Here is a 19,242-nt window from a genome sequence, read left to right on the forward strand (position 1 = left end):
CTGCTATTACAGGTGACTGCACCGTTATAACCTGATAACTCCCCTCCGGTGATCGGAGCTGCACTATTATCAGCCCCTGCGGTTTTATAACGCCGCACCAGCAGCACCGTGTGTATAATGCTACAGGGCGTTATTCCGGGGCTCCAGCACCGCGGTGACCGCGCACAGGGGGCGGGGCCGCGCGGAGGAGGCGGGGCCGCGCGGAGGGGGCGGGGCGCGGCGCTGGTATTAGAGCTGCGGGTCCGGGGCGCTGGGGCAGAGCAGCATGTCCGCCATGGATTACTCCTACCTGAACTCCTACGACTCGTGCATGGCCGCCATGGAAGCCTCCGCCTACGCCGAGTACAGCAGCTGCAGCCAGGCCGGCTCCTTCCAGTACACCCCGATCCGGAGCAGCTTCTCCGCCAGCCCCGGCTGCCCCCCGCTCACCCCGGCCAGCTGCACCCTGGGCGGCCTGCGCGACCACCAGCCCTCGCCCTACTCCACAGGTGAGACCCCCGAGTGCTGCCCAGACCACTGGGTGCGACACAGGGGAGTCCGGACTGGAGGCCGTTACAAGGGGTCCCCAGTGCTGCCCCCCAAACCTGACCATCATAGATGAGCCAGTGGTCTTCTATAGGGGGCTCCAGAGCTGCCCCCCAAACCTGACCATCATAGATGAGCCAGTGGGCTTCTATAGGGGGTCCCCAGTGCTGCCCCCCAAACCTGACCATCATAGATGAGCCAGTGGGCTTCTATAGGGGGCTCCAGAGCTGCCCCCCAAACCTGACCATCATAGATGAGCCAGTGGTCTTCTATAGGGGGCTCCAGAGCTGCCCCCCAAACCTGACCATCATAGATGAGCCAGTGGGCTTCTATAGGGGGTCCCCAGTGCTGCCCCCCAAACCTGACCATCATAGATGAGCCAGTGGTCTTCTATAGGGGGCTCCAGAGCTGCCCCCCAAACCTGACCATCATAGATGAGCCAGTGGGCTTCTATAGGGGGTCCCCAGTGCTGCCCCCCAAACCTGACCATCATAGATGAGCCAGTGGGCTTCTATAGGGGGCTCCAGAGCTGCCCCCCAAACCTGACCATCATAGATGAGCCAGTGGTCTTCTATAGGGGGCTCCAGAGCTGCCCCCCAAACCTGACCATCATAGATGAGCCAGTGGGCTTCTATAGGGGGTCCCCAGTGCTGCCCCCCAAACCTGACCATCATAGATGAGCCAGTGGGCTTCTATAGGGGGCTCCAGAGCTGCCCCCCAAACCTGACCATCATAGATGAGCCAGTGGTCTTCTATAGGGGGCTCCAGAGCTGCCCCCCAAACCTGACCATCATAGATGAGCCAGTGGTCTTCTATGGGGGGCTCCAGAGCTGCCCCTGTCATCTGCCCCCCAAACCTGACCATCATAGATGAGCCAGTGGTCTTCTATAGGGGGTCCCCAGTGCTGCCCGTCATCTGACCACCAAAGATGAGCCAGGAGTCTTCTATGGGGGGCTCCAGAGCTGCCCCTGTCATCTGCCCCCCACCCCTGACCATCATAGATGAGCCAGTGGTCTTCTATAGGGGGTCTCCAGTGCTCCCCGTCATCTGCCCCCACTCCTGACCGCCAAAGATGAGCCACTGGTCCTGTAGAGGGGGTCTCCAGTGCTCCCCCTGTCATCTGACCACCAAACATGAGTCAGGGGTCTTCTATAGGGGGGCTACAGTGCTGCCCCTGTCATCTGCCCCCCCCCCCCCCCCCCACTCCTGACCACCAAAGGTGAGCCAGGAGTCTTCTATAGGGGGGCTCCAGTGCTGCCCCTGTCATCTGACCACCAAAGATGATTCAGGGGTCCCCAGTGCTGCCCTGGGATCACCAAATATGAGTAAGGGGTCCTTTATGGGGGGTTACTCCATGCTGCCCCTCAGGGGTCCCCAGTTCTGCACACCCAGAGACCTCCAGCCCTGACCAGTAGAAGACCCTGTCAGGGCTCCTTTATTGGGGGCCCCCAGGGCTGCCTGTGTCATCGGCACCTCACTTTTGACCAGTTGGAGACAACTATCAGGGGTCCTATATTGGGGGTCCCCCAGCCCTTCTCCACAGGTCAGTGCACCCCGTCTCCTGCACCCCAGGACCCCCTCCACCAGGGATGAAGCCCCTTCCTCTAGCCCGTAGATTAACCAGAGTTAGATCAGCTGTCCTTATTGGGAGGTCGCTGGCTGCTGCCCCCTATTTCTACCATCTGTGACCCCAAACACCTTGCGACATTAAACAATGAGCCCGTTACCCATATCCCAGAAATTGTGCTTCTGTCGCCGACATCCCATAAGGGACCCTGCATATGCTCGGGGAAGCGGCATATGGGGGGCGGTTGTATATGTGCTGGTCCTTGTGGGGGGATCTATTTATCGGGGGTCGGTGGTTGTGTGGGGTCTTTGTATATGAGGGGTGTCCAGGATCCTGTCTATATACGTGGATGGTATTTTTCGGTCTTTAAAAAAAAAAGTTTCCCTTTTTTAAAGTGTAATCATCAGAGCAGACTGCGATAGTTGTCGGGATATTGTAACTATGTCACGATAGAATGTGCAGACTGGATCACTGTGATCCCGTCATTAGTTCTCTACAAGTTCTTGTATCAGTAACTGTTGGAGCCTGATAATAGCTCAGGATACAGTATCTAATAATTGTCAGTCGCGACATTTGCAATACTCACTGACATCAGCTCACATCCTTATATCGTAACTGAGGACGACTATGACCAGTTACTGGATGTTATTGTCCTGATGTGCTGGTTACATGGGGCTGAACATTTTCACAGTTGCTTTATTCTGATTTACGTGTCTAAAATCGTCAAAATTAATGTTTAACGTATCACGACATATACATCCGGTATCCTTCTATTAATTACAATTTCGGACAATAGTAATTATAACCATTAATAATAGAATATAGAATAAATAATAATATATAATTACTTGGCTAATTCATTTACGAAAGCAATTGCTGTCCATCTATCAGGTCTATAATCGCGATATTAGGAGGATGCTTTTATAATTTGCATTATTACTATTTGTGTTAGTGAGGAAATAATTACATCTACATGAAATCGTGACATCAATATCAAATCTTTAAGATAGAACTATTTTTACCATTATTATAAAATAATTATAAAATAATCTTGGTAATATTGTGATATTGTAGTGCACATCGTAGAGGAATCATTTTGTTTCACTATTTTTAAATCCATCTTTCCAAGTTAAATATTCTCAATATTTTGGAAATATTTCCTCCCATCAGGACAGAACTGTAGAACTTAATGTTATATTTTGGTAAAATAATTGATTTTATTATTATGTCATGCATTGGGTAAAATTCGGCTTTCTATTTTAAATCCTCATATCGTGATATCACTATATTGAGCTTTTGTTTTGAGATTAAAGCATCTTCATGATTTAGATTGTGAATCTGAAAATTATAAGTGATTGTTTTCTATAAAATATCAGTATCTATAGAATAGTCTATATCGCGATATTAAAGTATCTGGATACACCACAGCTGATCATTGTATGCTACATAATAATCGGTATATCATAATGACAAATAATTTTGTATTGTACGATATTACTGAAAGTACAAATACACACCTTGCAATGTTATTATTACACAAAGCAGACACCTCATATCGTGATACAACTGTGAATTTATATCGTTATCATTCTATATAGATTATTATTGTATCATTTCTACCAGTTTAAAAAAAAAACATTTTAGGGTAGAACAATTACTTCACAAATATTTGTATAATATCCCGATATCTGTACATAACCCGCACATTGCGATAGTAATTATTACATTTTATAAGATGACTGCACCTCGTTTATAAGAATATATCGTTAGTAAATGATCGGTAAATGAAACATCTTTGATATTTATAAGGCACCCGAATATGGCGATTTGCTGTAGCAAGAATAATAATCGCGATATTAGTGACGATGATGATATTGTGGCGTGATTATGTTTCGCCGTAGTTATTATAGGCTGATGGTGACGCTAATATTGATTTAGGCTTTTCGGCTCAAATGATCGTTTAACAATAAAACACAAAGACTTCGTATCACGATATAAATAAGTAGTGTTATGACTCGATTAGGGGAGTCATAACACTCCCGAAGACTTTAATGACTTTAGCTCATCTCCCCAGATCTCGTACAATTACCGATGAGCCAGATGCATAGTCACTGAATATCGCGATAAATGCAAGAGATAAAGGCTTCTATTCTGTCGCGACATAATGGTCTGGACGCTGCATTGTCATATGCGATAGCAATGTGAAGAACTAGACGGAGTGTAGGAGCTCGCGGCTGTCTGTTGTGGGGGCTTAGGGGGTCTCCTGACATGAACACCCCAATATCCAGGGGCTTAGAGCCGATTGTGGGGGAGGAGGATTGTTTTTTTTTTTTTTCGTGTATGAGGGTCCTTCAGTAGGGGGCTCTGGATCAGGCAGAGAAGTGCGGACCCCGGGAGGCTGAGCCGCGCTTTGAAGTGATACATTGTATCCAGCCCCTCAGTGATACATTGTATCCAGCCCCTCAGTGATACATTGTATCCAGCCCCTCAGTGATACATTGTATCCAGCCCCTCAGTGATACATTGTATCCCCCGCATCCCTGCAGCGCCCGGACCTCTCTGATGTGTGGAATGTGCCCGTCACCTCCCGCTGCTCCGGCACTGCAGCTGTGCGAGGGGCTATTCTCCATGGTAATGAGGACACGGCCCCGCTAATTAGCCTAATGACTGATCAGATGATGGACAGGAGAGGACTGATGACCACCAGGGCAGGAGCTGATCCGGGGGACCGACCCCTGGCAGCAAACAGAAAGCGAATATACAGCACTGTGCAAAAGTCTTAGGCAGGGGAGAAAAGGCTGTAGAGGAAGAAGCTTCCAGCAACAGAAGGGTTAATAGTCAGTCTCTGGTGACGGCCCGTCTCCTCCATCGTCAGTATCTGGTGACCTCCCATCACCTCCATCGTCAGTATCTGGTGACCTCCCATCACCTCCATCGTCAGTATCTGGTGACCTCCCATCACCTCCATCATCAGTATCTGTTGACCGCCCGTCCCCTCCATCGTCAGTCTCTGGTGACCGCCTGTCACCCCCATCGTCAGTATCTGGTGACCGCCCGTCACCTCCATCATCAGTATCTGGTGACCGCCCGTCTCCTCCATCATCAGTATCTGGTGACCGCCCGTCTCCTCCATCATCAGTATCTGGTGACCGCCCGTCTCCTCCATCATCAGTATCTGGTGACCGCCCGTCTCCTCCATCATCAGTATCTGGTGACCGCCCGTCTCCTCCATCATCAGTATCTGGTGACTGCCCGTCTCCTCCATCATCAGTATCTGGTGACCGCCCGTCTCCTCCATCATCAGTATCTGGTGACCTCCCGTCTCCTCCATCATCAGTATCTGGTGACCGCCCGTCTCCTCCATCATCAGTATCTGGTGACCGCCCGTCACCTCCATCATCAGTATCTGGTGACCGCCCGTCTCCTCCATCATCAGTATCTGGTGACCGCCCGTCTCCTCCATCATCAGTATCTGGTGACCTCCCGTCTCCTCCATCATCAGTATCTGGTGACTGATCGTCCCCTCCATCATCAGTATCTGGTGACCGCCCGTCCCCTCCATCATCAGTATCTGGTGACCATCCGTATCCTCCATAAGTAACTGGTGACTGCACATCTCCTCCATCATCAGTATCTGGTGGCTGCCCGTCACCTCCATCATCAGTCTCTGGTGACCGCTAGTCTCCTCCATCATCAGTATCTGGTGACTGACCGTCCCCTCCATCGTCAGTCTCTGGTGACCGCCCATCACCTCCATCATCAGTATCTGGTGACTGCCCGTCCCCTCCATCGTCAGTCTCTGGTGACCGCCCGTCTCCTCCATTGTCAGTATCTGGTGACCGCCCGTCTCCTCCATCGTCAGTATCTGGTGACCGCCCGTCCCCTCCATCGTCAGTCTCTGGTGACTGACCGTCCCCTCCATCGTCAGTCTCTGGTGACCGCCCATCACCTCCATCATCAGTATCTGGTGACTGCCCGTCCCCTCCATCGTCAGGCTCTGGTGACCGCCCGTCGCCTCCATCGTCAGGCTCTGGTGACCGCTCGTCTCCTCCATCATCAGTATCTGGTGACCGCCCGTCTCCTCTATCATCAGTATCTGGTGACCACCCATCACCTCCATCATCAGTATCTGGTGACCGCCCGTCTCCTCCATCATCAGTATCTGGTGACCGCCCGTCTCCTCCATCATCAGTATCTGGTGACCTCCCGTCTCCTCCATCATCAGTATCTGGTGACTGACCGTCCCCTCCATCGTCAGTCTCTGGTGACCGCTAGTCTCCTCCATCATCAGTATCTGGTGACCGACCGTCCCCTCCATCGTCAGTCTCTGGTGACTGACCGTCCCCTCCATCGTCAGTCTCTGGTGACCGCCCATCACCTCCATCATCAGTATCTGGTGACTGCCCGTCCCCTCCATCGTCAGGCTCTGGTGACCGCCCGTCGCCTCCATCGTCAGTCTCTGGTGACCGCCCGTCGCCTCCATCGTCAGTCTCTGGTGACCGCTCGTCTCCTCCATCGTCAGTCTCTGGTGACCGCCCGTCGCCTCCATCGTCAGTCTCTGGTGACCGCCCGTCGCCTCCATCGTCAGTCTCTGGTGACCGCTCGTCTCCTCCATCGTCAGTCTCTGGTGACCGCCCGTCGCCTCCATCGTCAGTCTCTGGTGACCGCCCGTCGCCTCCATCGTCAGTCTCTGGTGACCGCCCGTCCCCTCCATCGTCAGTCTCTGGTGACCACCCGTCCCCTCCATCATCAGTATCTGGTGACCACATCTTGGAGGACTGACCCCAGATCTTCTGTCTCTTCTTGTGACCTCAGACAGATGAGTTCAGGGCTCTGGAGTTGGATCATCACCTCCAGGACTCCTTGCTCAAGGTCTGGATGCTGGGAGTTGTTGTCCGGCTGCAGAAACATTTGCAGCCAATCAGACGCCTCCTGATGGTTTTACCTAACAGGTTTGGTCGGGATTAATGGTGTCCTCAATGCTGAGACGTGCAGGCAGACACTGATCGCATCCACGGACTAGGGTTGAATATTTCACATTGTGACTCCTCAGTCCGGAGACTGCCGCCAATACTCTGCCCCCCAATTCCTAGATTTCCCGCGTAGTCTCTTGTGCCCATGTACAACGTCCGGGGATTTCTTCTATGAAGAGACTTCTCTGCACAGGAGCTGGCCCTGCTGGTTGCTCCCAGTTCTGAGCTGATGCCACTGCTGGACATCTCCGGATTCAGGCTGATAGGTCTCATCTGCTGCACTAAGTTCCCTTCTCTGATCGCTGCATCCATGGTCCTCGCGTTGCCCATTTCTTGTCGTTTCTTGAAACTTCAGTCTGCGGTGCAATCTTTGCCTGGGAGAGTCCCTGCTGATGCACTATAACTGCCTTGTGTCTTATTGCTGCGCTCAGACTTGTTATGGGGTGTGACCTGAGATTGTCTTCCATAACCTCACCTTTGTAGCAGACTTGTTATGGGGTGTGACCTGAGATTGTCTTCCATAACCTCACCTTTGTAGCAGACTTGTTATGGGGTGTGACCTGAGATTGTCTTCCATAACCTCACCTTTGTAGCAGACTTGTTATGGGGTGTGACCTGAGATTGTCTTCCATAACCTCACCTTTGTAGCAGACTTGTTCCGTTAATGACTGTTTCTGCAAACATCCGGAAATGCTGATCATTCTTACTAGGGAGCTGGTTACTGGCCCTCCTGACTGTAATCCTACGTCTCAGGCTTTGGGCAAGTGACCTAGTATTAATATAGCGCCATTTATTCCATAGCGCTTTACATGTGAGGAGGGGTATACATAATAAAACAAGTACAATAATCTTAAACAACACAAGTCACGACAGGTGCAGGAGGAGAGAGGACCCTGCCCGCGAGGGCTCACAATCTACAAGGGATGGGTGAGGATACAGCAGGAGAGAAGACCCTGCCCGCGAGGGCTCACAATCTACAAGGGATGGGTGAGGATACAGCAGGAGAGAAGACCCTGCCCGCGAGGGCTCACAATCTACGAGGGATGGGTGAGGATACAGGAGGAGAGAAGACCCTGCCCGCGAGGGCTCACAATCTACAAGGGATGGGTGAGGATACAGGAGGAGAGAGGACCCTGCCCGCGAGGGCTCACAATCTACAAGGGATGGGTGAGGATACAGGAGAAGAGAGGACCCTGCCCGCGAGGGCTCACAATCTACAAGGGATGGGTGAGAATACAGGAGAGAGGACCCTGCCCGCGAGGGCTCACAGTATACAAGGGATGGGTGAGGATACAGGAGGAGAGAGGACCCTGCCCGCGAGGGCTCACAATCTACAAGGGATGGGTGAGGATACAGGAGGAGAGAGGACCCTGTCCGCGAGGGCTCACAGTATACAAGGGATGGGTGAGGATACAGGAGGAGAGAGGACCCTGCCCGCGAGGGCTCACAGTCTACAAGGGATGGGTGAGAATACAATAGGTGAGGATACAGGAGGAGTGAGGACCCTGCCCGCGAGGGTTCACAATCTACAAGGGATGGGTGAGGATACAGGAGGGGAGAGGACCCTGCCCGCGAGGGCTCACAATCTACAAGGGATGGGTGAGGATACAGGAGGGGAGAGGACCCTGCCCGCGAGGGCTCACAATCTACAAGGGATGGGTGAGGATACAGGAGGAGAGAGGACCCTGCCCGCGAGGGCTCACAATCTACAAGGGATGGGTGAGGATACAGGAGGAGAGGGGACCCTGCCCGCGAGGGCTCACAGTATACAAGGGATGGGTGAGGATACAGGAGGAGAGAGGACCCTGCCCGCGAGGGCTCACAATCTACAAGAGATGGGTGAGAATACAGGAGGAGAAAGGACCCTGCCCGCGAGGGCTCACAATCTACAAGAGATGGGTGAGAATACAGGAGGAGAGAGGACCCTGCCTGCGAGGACTCACAGTCTACAAGGGATGGGTGACAATACAATAGGTGAGGATACAGGAGGAGTGAGGACCCTGCCCGCGAGGGCTCACAATCTACAAGGGATGGGTGAGGATACAGGAGGGGAGAGGACCCTGCCCGCGAGGGCTCACAATCTACAAGGGATGGGTGAGGATACAGGAGGGGAGAGGACCCTGCCCGCGAGGGCTCACAATCTACAAGGGATGGGTGAGGATACAGGAGGAGAGGGGACCCTGCCCGCGAGGGCTCACAGTATACAAGGGATGGGTGAGGATACAGGAGGAGAGGGGACCCTGCCCGCGAGGGCTCATAGTCTACAAGGGATGGGTGAGAATACAATAGGTGAGGATACAGGAGGAGTGAGGACCCTGCCCGCGAGGGCTCACAATCTACAAGGGATGGGTGAGGATACAGGAGGAGTGAGGACTCTGCCCGCGAGGGCTCACAATCTACAAGGGATGGGTGAGGATACAGGAGGAGAGGGGACCCTGCCCGCGAGGGCTCACAATCTACAAGGGATGGGTGAGGATACAGCAGGAGAGAAGACCCTGCCCGCGAGGGCTCACAATCTACAAGGGATGGGTGAGGATACAGGAGGAGAGAAGACCCTGCCCGCGAGGGCTCACAATCTACAAGGGATGGGTGAGGATACAGGAGGAGAGAGGACCCTGCCCGCGAGGGCTCACAATCTACAAGGGATGGGTGAGGATACAGCAGGAGAGAAGACCCTGCCCGCGAGGGCTCACAATCTACAAGGGATGGGTGAGGATACAGGAGGAGAGAGGACCCTGCCCGCGAGGGCTCACAATCTACAAGGGATGGGTGAGGATACAGGAGAAGAGAGGACCCTGCCCGCGAGGGCTCACAATCTACAAGGGATGGGTGAGAATACAGAAGAGAGGACCCTGCCCGCGAGGGCTCACAGTATACAAGGGATGGGTGAGGATACAGGAGGAGAGAGGACCCTGCCCGCGAGGGCTCACAATCTACAAGGGATGGGTGAGGATACAGGAGGAGAGAGGACCCTGTCCGCGAGGGCTCACAGTATGCAAGGGATGGGTGAGGATACAGGAGGAGAGAGGACCCTGCCCGCGAGGGCTCACAATCTACAAGAGATGGGTGAGAATACAGGAGGAGAGAGGACCCTGCCCGCGAGGGCTCACAGTCTACAAGGGATGGGTGAGAATACAATAGGTGAGGATACAGGAGGAGTGAGGACCCTGCCCGCGAGGGTTCACAATCTACAAGGGATGGGTGAGGATACAGGAGGGGAGAGGACCCTTCCCGCGAGGGCTCACAATCTACAAGGGATGGGTGAGGATACAGGAGGGGAGAGGACCCTGCCCGCGAGGGCTCACAATCTACAAGGGATGGGTGAGGATACAGGAGGAGAGAGGACCCTGCCCGCGAGGGCTCACAATCTACAAGGGATGGGTGAGGATACAGGAGGAGAGGGGACCCTGCCCGCGAGGGCTCACAGTATACAAGGGATGGGTGAGGATACAGGAGGAGAGAGGACCCTGCCCGCGAGGGCTCACAATCTACAAGAGATGGGTGAGAATACAGGAGGAGAAAGGACCCTGCCCGCGAGGGCTCACAATCTACAAGAGATGGGTGAGAATACAGGAGGAGAGAGGACCCTGCCTGCGAGGACTCACAGTCTACAAGGGATGGGTGAGAATACAATAGGTGAGGATACAGGAGGAGTGAGGACCCTGCCCGCGAGGGCTCACAATCTACAAGGGATGGGTGAGGATACAGGAGGGGAGAGGACCCTGCCCGCGAGGGCTCACAATCTACAAGGGATGGGTGAGGATACAGGAGGAGAGGGGACCCTGCCCGCGAGGGCTCACAGTATACAAGGGATGGGTGAGGATACAGGAGGAGAGGGGACCCTGCCCGCGAGGGCTCATAGTCTACAAGGGATGGGTGAGAATACAATAGGTGAGGATACAGGAGGAGTGAGGACCCTGCCCGCGAGGGCTCACAATCTACAAGGGATGGGTGAGGATACAGGAGGAGTGAGGACTCTGCCCGCGAGGGCTCACAATCTACAAGGGATGGGTGAGGATACAGGAGGAGTGAGGACTCTGCCCGCGAGGGCTCCCAATCTACAAGAGATGGGTGAGGATACAATAGGTGAGGGTAGAGCTGGTCGTGCAGCAGTTTGGTGGATCGGTGGTTACTGCAGGTCGTAGGCTTGTCGGAAGAGGTGGGTCTTCAGGTTCTTTTAGAAGGTTTCGATGGTAGGCGAGAGTCTGTGTTGGGGTAGAGTTGAGCGAATTTGTTTGGGTCCCTTTTTCGGCAAGGTATAGCGCTGACTGTAAGCTGCAGCGGGAACCGGATACGTGGAGCGTTCCAGCTGATCAGCTGTTTGACGCCACAGCCGCGACACATGTATGATTAGCCTATTTGTTGTGACTATCAAACAGCTGATAAGGGGTGGGCAATTCATTTTTCCAAGGGCAACATGAGGCATCAAGACTGTTGTGGAGGCCAAACCAATAGGCTGAAACTAATTCTGCTTAATATTAAAATTAGCATTTCTTATAATTTATAGTATCACTTATTATTGAGCAGAATTAAGTATATTGACACCCCCTATAAGCAGTATGACCCTGCACATAGCCCCCCATATAACGTATGAGCCCACACACAGCCCCTATATACAATATGAGCCCCCTTTATACAGTGGGAGCCTCCACATAGACACCTATACAGTGTGTGCCCCACATAGCCTCCCTGTATACAGTGAGACCCCACATAGCCTCCTATATACAGTGTAAGCCCCACATAGCCATCTATATACAGTGAGCCCCACATAGCCTTCCTGTATAAAGTGAGCCCCCTCATAGCTTACTATACAGTGTGAGCCCCACATAGCCTCCCTGTATATAATGAGCCCCCACATAGCCTCCCTATATAGTGTGAGCCCCCACATAGCCTGTGTACACTAAGCCCCCACATAGCCTCCTATATACAATGTGTGTGTCAAACAGAAATCAGTCCCAGGAGCGCTGAAGGAAACTCAGACAACATACAGTATGTCATTTGCCACAACGCGTTTCAACGGTAAACACCGTCTTCTTCAGGTGGGAGAAGACGGTGTTTACCGTTGAAACGCGTTGTGGCAAATGACATACTGTATGTTGTCTGAGTTTCCTTCAGCGCTCCTGGGACTGATTTCTGTTTGACACACATTCTTATCCTCCTTTGGAGGTATTCAGCTGGAGCTGCGGTGGTGCTCGACAACTCCCTTTCATCTCCCCTTCCCTGGGTCAATTCCTCTGCGCTCCCCTCTGACTGCTTTCACTTATCTTATATACAATGTGAACCCTCACATAGCCTCCTATATATAGCGTGAGCCCTCACATAGCCTCCCTATATATAGCGTGAGCCCCCACATAGCCTCCCTATACACAGCGTGAGCCCTCACATAGCCTCCCTATATATAGCGTGAGCCCCCACATAGCCTCCCTGTATTTAGCGTGAGCCCCCACATAGCCTCCCTATATATAGCGTGAGCCCCCACATAGCCTCCCTATATATAGCGTGAGCCCCCACATAGCCTCCCTATATATAGCGTGAGCCCCCACATAGCCTCCTATATACATGCCATACATACAGGTCCTTCTCAAAAAATTAGCATATAGTGTTAAATTTCATTATTTACCATAATGTAATGATTACAATTAAACTTTCATATATTATAGATTCATTATCCACCAACTGAAATTTGTCAGGTCTTTTATTGTTTTAATACTGATGATTTTGGCATACAACTCCTGATAACCCAAAAAACCTGTCTCAATAAATTAGCATATCAAGAAAAGGTTCTCTAAACGACCTATTACCCTAATCTTCTGAATCAACTAATTAACTCTAAACACATGCAAAAGATACCTGAGGCTTTTATAAACTCCCTGCCTGGTTCATTACTCAAAACCCCCATCATGGGTAAGACTAGCGACCTGACAGATGTCAAGAAGGCCATCATTGACACCCTCAAGCAAGAGGGTAAGACCCAGAAAGAAATTTCTCAACAAATAGGCTGTTCCCAGAGTGCTGTATCAAGGCACCTCAATGGTAAGTCTGTTGGAAGGAAACAATGTGGCAGAAAACGCTGTACAACGAGAAGAGGAGACCGGACCCTGAGGAAGATTGTGGAGAAGGACCGATTCCAGACCTTGGGGAACCTGAGGAAGCAGTGGACTGAGTCTGGTGTGGAAACATCCAGAGCCACCGTGCACAGGCGTGTGCAGGAAATGGGCTACAGGTGCCGCATTCCCCAGGTAAAGCCACTTTTGAACCATAAACAGCGGCAGAGGCGCCTGACCTGGGCTACAGAGAAGCAGCACTGGACTGTTGCTAAGTGGTCCCAAGTACTTTTTTCTGATGAAAGCAAATTTTGCATGTCATTCGGAAATCAAGGTGCCAGAGTCTGGAGGAAGACTGGGGAGAAGGAAATGCCAAAATGCCTGAAGTCCAGTGTCAAGTACCCACAGTCAGTGATGGTGTGGGGTGCCATGTCAGCTGCTGGTGTTGGTCCACTGTGTTTCATCAAGGGCAGGGTCAATGCAGCTAGCTATCAGGAGATTTTGGAGCACTTCATGCTTCCATCGGCTGAAATGCTTTATGGAGATGAAGATTTCATTTTTCAGCACGACCTGGCACCTGCTCACAGTGCCAAAACCACTGGTAAATGGTTTACTGACCATGGTATTACTGTGCTCAAATGGCCTGCCAACTCTCCTGACCTGAACCCCATAGAGAATCTGTGGGATATTGTGAAGAGAAAGTTGAGAGACGCAAGACCCAACACTCTGGAGGAGCTTAAGGCCGCTATTGAAGCATCCTGGGCCTCCATAACATCTCAGCAGTGTCACAGGCTGATTGCCTCCATGCCACGCCGCATTGAAGCAGTCATTTCTGCCAAAGGATTCCCGACCAAGTATTGAGTGCATAACTGAACATTATTATTTGTTGGTTTTTTTGTTATTAAAAAACACTTTTATTTGATTGGATGGGTGAAATATGCTAATTTATTGAGACAGGTTTTTTGGGTTATCCGGAGTTGTATGCCAAAATCATCAGTATTAAAACAATAAAAGACCTGACAAATTTCAGTTGGTGGATAATGAATCTATAATATATGAAAGTTTAATTGTAATCATTACATTATGGTAAATAATGAAATTTAACACTATATGCTAATTTTTTGAGAAGGACCTGTATAGGGGATGACTGTATATAGGAGGATGTCTGTATATAGGGGATGTCTGAATATAAAGGGATGTCTGTATATAGGAGTGGTGTCTGTATATATAGGGATGTCTATATATAGGGGGATGTCTGTATATAGGAATGGTGTCAGATAAGGGAATGTCTGTATATAGGAGAGATATCTGTATATAGGAGTGGTGTCTGTATATTATTATTATTATTTATATGGCACCATTAATTCCATGGTGCTGTACATGAGAATGGGTTACATACAAGTTACAGATATCACTTACAGTAAACAAATTTACAATGACAGACTGGTACAGAGGGGAGAGGACCCTGCCCTTGCGGACTTACATTCTATGGGATAATGGGGAAGAGACAGAAAGTTGGGGGTGTGGCAGCTCTGGTGGTGGTGAGGGGGCAGCTCTGGTGGTGGTGAGGTGGCAGCTCTGGTGGTGGTGAGGGGGCAGCTCTGGTGGTGGTGAGGCGGCAGCTCTGGTGGTGGTGAGGGGGCAGCTCTGGTGGTGGTGAGGCGGCAGCTCTGGTGGTGGTGAGGCGGCAGCTCTGGTGGTGGTGAGGCGGCAGCTCTGGTGGTGGTGAGGCGGCAGCTCTGGTGGTGGTGAGGCGGCAGCTCTGGTGGTGGTGAGGCGGCAGCTCTGGTGGTGGTGAGGGGGCAGCTCTGGTGGTGGTGAGGCGGCAGCTCTGGTGGTGGTGAGGCGGCAGCTCTGGTGGTGGTGAGGGGGCAGCTCTGGTGGTGGTGAGGCGGCAGCTCTGGTGGTGGTGAGACGGCAGCTCTGGTGGTGGTGAGGCGGCAGCTCTGCTCCGGAGCACTTGACTCTGCACAGAAATGACATAATGGCGTCTGCTGTCTGACACACTGGTGACAGACGGAGCCGGATGGAACAGGGGGTCGAATGTGGACCGGGGGCCGCACATTGCCCGGCTCTGGTGTAATGGATTATGCTGGGGCAGCTGCCGATAACCAGAGCACAATAACCATGAAGAAATGTCCTGTGATGTGTGATCCCTGCCCGGTCTGACTCTTCCCTTTCTACACCCAGTGCCCTACAAGTTCTTCTCCGACCCATCCAGTATCAATGAGAAGCGGAAGCAGCGGAGAATCCGAACGACTTTCACCAGTTCCCAACTGAAAGAATTGGAGAGGGTGTTTGCCGAAACGCACTACCCAGATATTTACACCCGAGAGGAGCTGGCGCTCAAGATCGACCTCACTGAGGCCCGGGTGCAGGTAACTATCAAGGACCGTAGGAGGGAAGGGGTTAAATTATGACACCCTAATAGTTCACATATACAGCAGAAAAAATCTCACATTAGATTCACTGTACATATATTATAGATCTTGTATTATACTCCAGAGCTGCACTCACTATTCTGCTGGTGCAGTCACTGTGTACATACATTACATGACTGATCCTGAGTTACATCCTGTATTATACTCCAGAGCTGCACTCACTATTCTGCTGGTGCAGTCACTGTGTACATACATTACATATTATACTCCAGAGCTGCACTCACTATTCTGCTGGTGCAGTCACTGTGTATATACATTACTGATCCTGAGTTACCTCCTGTATTATACTCCAGAGCTGCACTCACTATTCTGCTGGCGCAGTCACTGTGTACATACATTACATTACTGATCCTGAGTTACATCCTGTATTATACTCCAGAGCTGCACTCACTATTCTGCTGGCGCAGTCACTGTGTACATACATTACATTACTGATCCTGAGTTACATCCTGTATTATACTCCAGAGCTGCACTCACTATTCTGCTGGTGCAGTCACTGTGTACATACATTACATTACTGATCCTGAGTTACATCCTGTATTACACTCCAGAGCTGCACTCACTATTCTGCTGGTGCAGTCACTGTGTACATACATTACATTACTGATCCTGAGTTACATCCTCTATTATACTCCAGAGCTGCACTCACTATTCTGCTGGTGCAGTCACTGTGTACATACATTACATTACTGATCCTTAGTTACATCCTGTATTATACCCCAGAGCTGCACTCACTATTCTGCTGGTGCAGTCACTGTGCACATACACTACATTACTGATCCTGAGTTACATCCTGTATTATATCCCAGAGCTGCACTCACTATTCTGCTGGTGCAATCACTGTGTACATACATTACATTACTGATCCTGAGTTACATCCTGTATTGTACCCCAGAGCTGCACTCACTATTCTGCTGGTGCAATCACTGTGTACATACATTACATTACTGATCCTGAGTTACATCCTGTATTGTACCCCAGAGCTGCACTCACTATTCTGCTGGTGCAGTCACTGTGTACATACATTACTGATCCTGTGTTATCCTCCAGAGCTGCGCTCACTATTCTGCTGGTGCAGTCACTGTGATTTCTTTCTCTGTTCTCAGGTTTGGTTCCAGAACAGAAGAGCTAAATTTCGTAAACAAGAACGAGCAGCGAATTCTAAAAGCGGCAGTAATGGAGGAAGCAACGGCAAAAAATCCGACCAGAGATCTTCATCGGAGGATGACGAGTCCAAGGAATCTAACTGCAGCCCCACCCCCGACAGCACGGCGTCCCTGCCCACCGCTGCCAGCCTGAACAGTCCGGGGGGCAGCCTGAGTCCCAGCCCGGGCACAGGGGTGAGCCTAATTCCCCCCACTCACCCCAGTCAGGCCCTGAAGCCCCCGCTGTGGCCAGGGGTCCCCACCAGCAGCAGCCCCAGCACCGCGGACCTGCTGAAAGCCTGGCAGCCTGCGGACGCCGTGCCCGGACCCTTCGCCGGAGTTCTCTCCACTTTTCATCGGAAGCCAAATGCTCTTAAGACAAATCTGTTCTAAGTAACTGAGACAATAAAATGGCGGCCGGCGGCAGAGAAATCCGTAGATGGAAATCGCCAAACTACGGATGTTACTGAGGTCGGGACTACGAGGGCGACCAAATGTCTGGCTGGAATAGTTCCATCCTCCTGAGACCGAGGCCAAGATGGCGGCCTCCACAGTCGTCGCCCATCAGTATTACTTCTCTTCCAGTAGGACGTTTCTGTACAGAAGTGACGGCGTCCAGGACCCCGCGGCCTCCAGAACGCGACACGTCCAGCGGGTCATTAAACCAAAGAGAATATTTACCATACGAGCCGGTCTCCTATAGCAACCAATCACAGCCCTGCTTTCACTACGTACCCCTCTCTGCACTGTGATTGGTTGCTACGGGTAACATGGCCCATTTTCATATTAGACTATTGTGAAAAGTTACCTCAATAACCTATTTTACAGCATCGACTTAAACAAGTCTAGAAAATGTTCAACATTGCATCCCCTAAAATGCCCCTCGAAGTAAGCTCCTCCCACATGCTATTTGACATTTCCTGTTTGTGAGCAACGAGAGTTGTGTGGTGTCATCTGAGTCCTCTGACTGGTGCTGAGCAAGGAGGGGCCTATGTGACAGCAGGATCAGAGAGGAGGGGCCTACGTGACCACAGGATAAGAGGGGAGGGGCCTACGTGACCACAGGATCAGAGAGGAGGGGCCTACGTGACCACAGGATCAGAGGGGAGGGGCCTACATGACAGCAGGATCAGAGGGGAGAGGCCTACATGACAGCAGGATCAGAGAGGAGGGGCCTACGTGACCACAGGATAAGAGGGGAGGGGCCTACGTGACCACAGGATCAGAGGGGAGGGGCCTACGTGACCACAGGATCAGAGGGGAGGGGCCTACGTGACCACAGGATAAGAGGGGAGGGGCCTACGTGACCACAGGATAAGAGGGGAGGGGCCTACGTGACCACAGGATCAGAGGGGAGGGGCCTACGTGACCACAGGATCAGAGGGGAGGGGCCTACGTGACCGCAGAATCAGAGGGGAGAGGCCTACGTGACCACAGGATCAGAGGGGAGGGGCCTACGTGACCACATGAGCAGAGGGGAGGGGCCTATGTGACCACATGAGCAGAGGGGAGGGGCCTACATGACCACAGGATCAGAGGGGAGGGGCCTATTTGACCACAGGATCAGAGAGGAGGACCTATGTGATCACAGGATCAGAGGGGAGGGGCCTATGTGCCACAGGATCAGAGGGGAGGGGCCTACATGACCGCAGGATCAGATTGGAGGGGCCTATGTGACCACAGGATCAAAGGGGAGGGGCCTACATGACCACAGGATCAGAGAGGAGCCCACGTAACCACAGGATCAGAGAGGAGGGGCCTACGTGACCGCATGATCAGAAGGGAGGAGGCTATGTTGCCACAGGATCTGAGGAGGGGCCAGAAGGGAGGGGCCTATTTGACCACAGGATCACAGAGGAGGGGCGTACATGACTGCAGGATAGAGGGGAGGGGCCTACGTGAGCACAAGATCTGAAAGGAGGGGCCTACGTGACCACAGGATCAGAGGGGAGGGGCCTAAGTTACCACAGGATCATAAGGGAGGGGCCTATGTGACCACAGGATCAGAAGGGAAGGGCCTATGTGACCATAAGATCAGAGGGGAGGGGCCTATGAGACCAGATCAGAGAGGAGGAGCCTATGTGACCACAGGATCAGAGGGTAGGGGCCTACGTGACCACAGGATAAGTGGAGATATCTACGTGACAAGATCAGAGGGGAGGGGCCTGTGTGACCACAAGATCAGAGGGGAGGGGCCTATGTGACAAGATCAGACTGAAGGGGCCTATGTGACCACAGGATCAGAGAGGAGGGGCCTATATGACCACAGGATCAGAGAAGGGGCCTACGTGACCACAGGATCTGAGAGGAGCCTACGTGACCACAGGATCTGAGAGGAGCCTATGTGACCACAGGATCAGAGGAGGGGCGTAAGTGACCACAGGATCAGAGAGGAGGGGCCAATGTAACCATAGGATCTGAGAGGAGGGGCCTACGTGACCACAGAATCAGAGGGGAGGGGCCTGCGTGACCACAAGATCAGAGGGGAGGGGCCTAAGTGACCACAAGATCAGAGGGGAGGGGCCTATGTGACAAGTTCAGACTGAA

General features: G+C 51.9%; 1 protein-coding gene across 2 annotated transcripts; it reads left to right on the plus strand.

The window, feature by feature from the left end:
• The first annotated feature begins 265 nt into the window (after positions 1 to 265).
• On the plus strand, positions 266 to 17,693 carry PHOX2A (paired like homeobox 2A). 2 transcript variants are annotated; one of them, XM_069760319.1, is made up of 3 exons: positions 266 to 488; positions 15,300 to 15,487; positions 16,657 to 17,693. In XM_069760319.1, the coding sequence occupies exons 1-3, from the start codon at positions 266 to 268 to the stop codon at positions 17,086 to 17,088; spliced, it is 843 nt and encodes a 280-aa protein (XP_069616420.1). In that variant the 3' UTR covers positions 17,089 to 17,693. The 2 variants fall into 2 exon arrangements, with proteins under 2 accessions (XP_069616420.1, XP_069616419.1); XM_069760318.1 differs by having other exon boundaries at positions 15,300 to 15,483; positions 16,629 to 17,693.
• Positions 17,694 to 19,242: the final 1,549 nt, after the last annotated feature.

Source organism: Ranitomeya imitator, chromosome 3 (genome assembly GCF_032444005.1).
Source record: "Ranitomeya imitator isolate aRanImi1 chromosome 3, aRanImi1.pri, whole genome shotgun sequence".
NCBI lineage: Eukaryota > Metazoa > Chordata > Amphibia > Anura > Dendrobatidae > Ranitomeya > Ranitomeya imitator.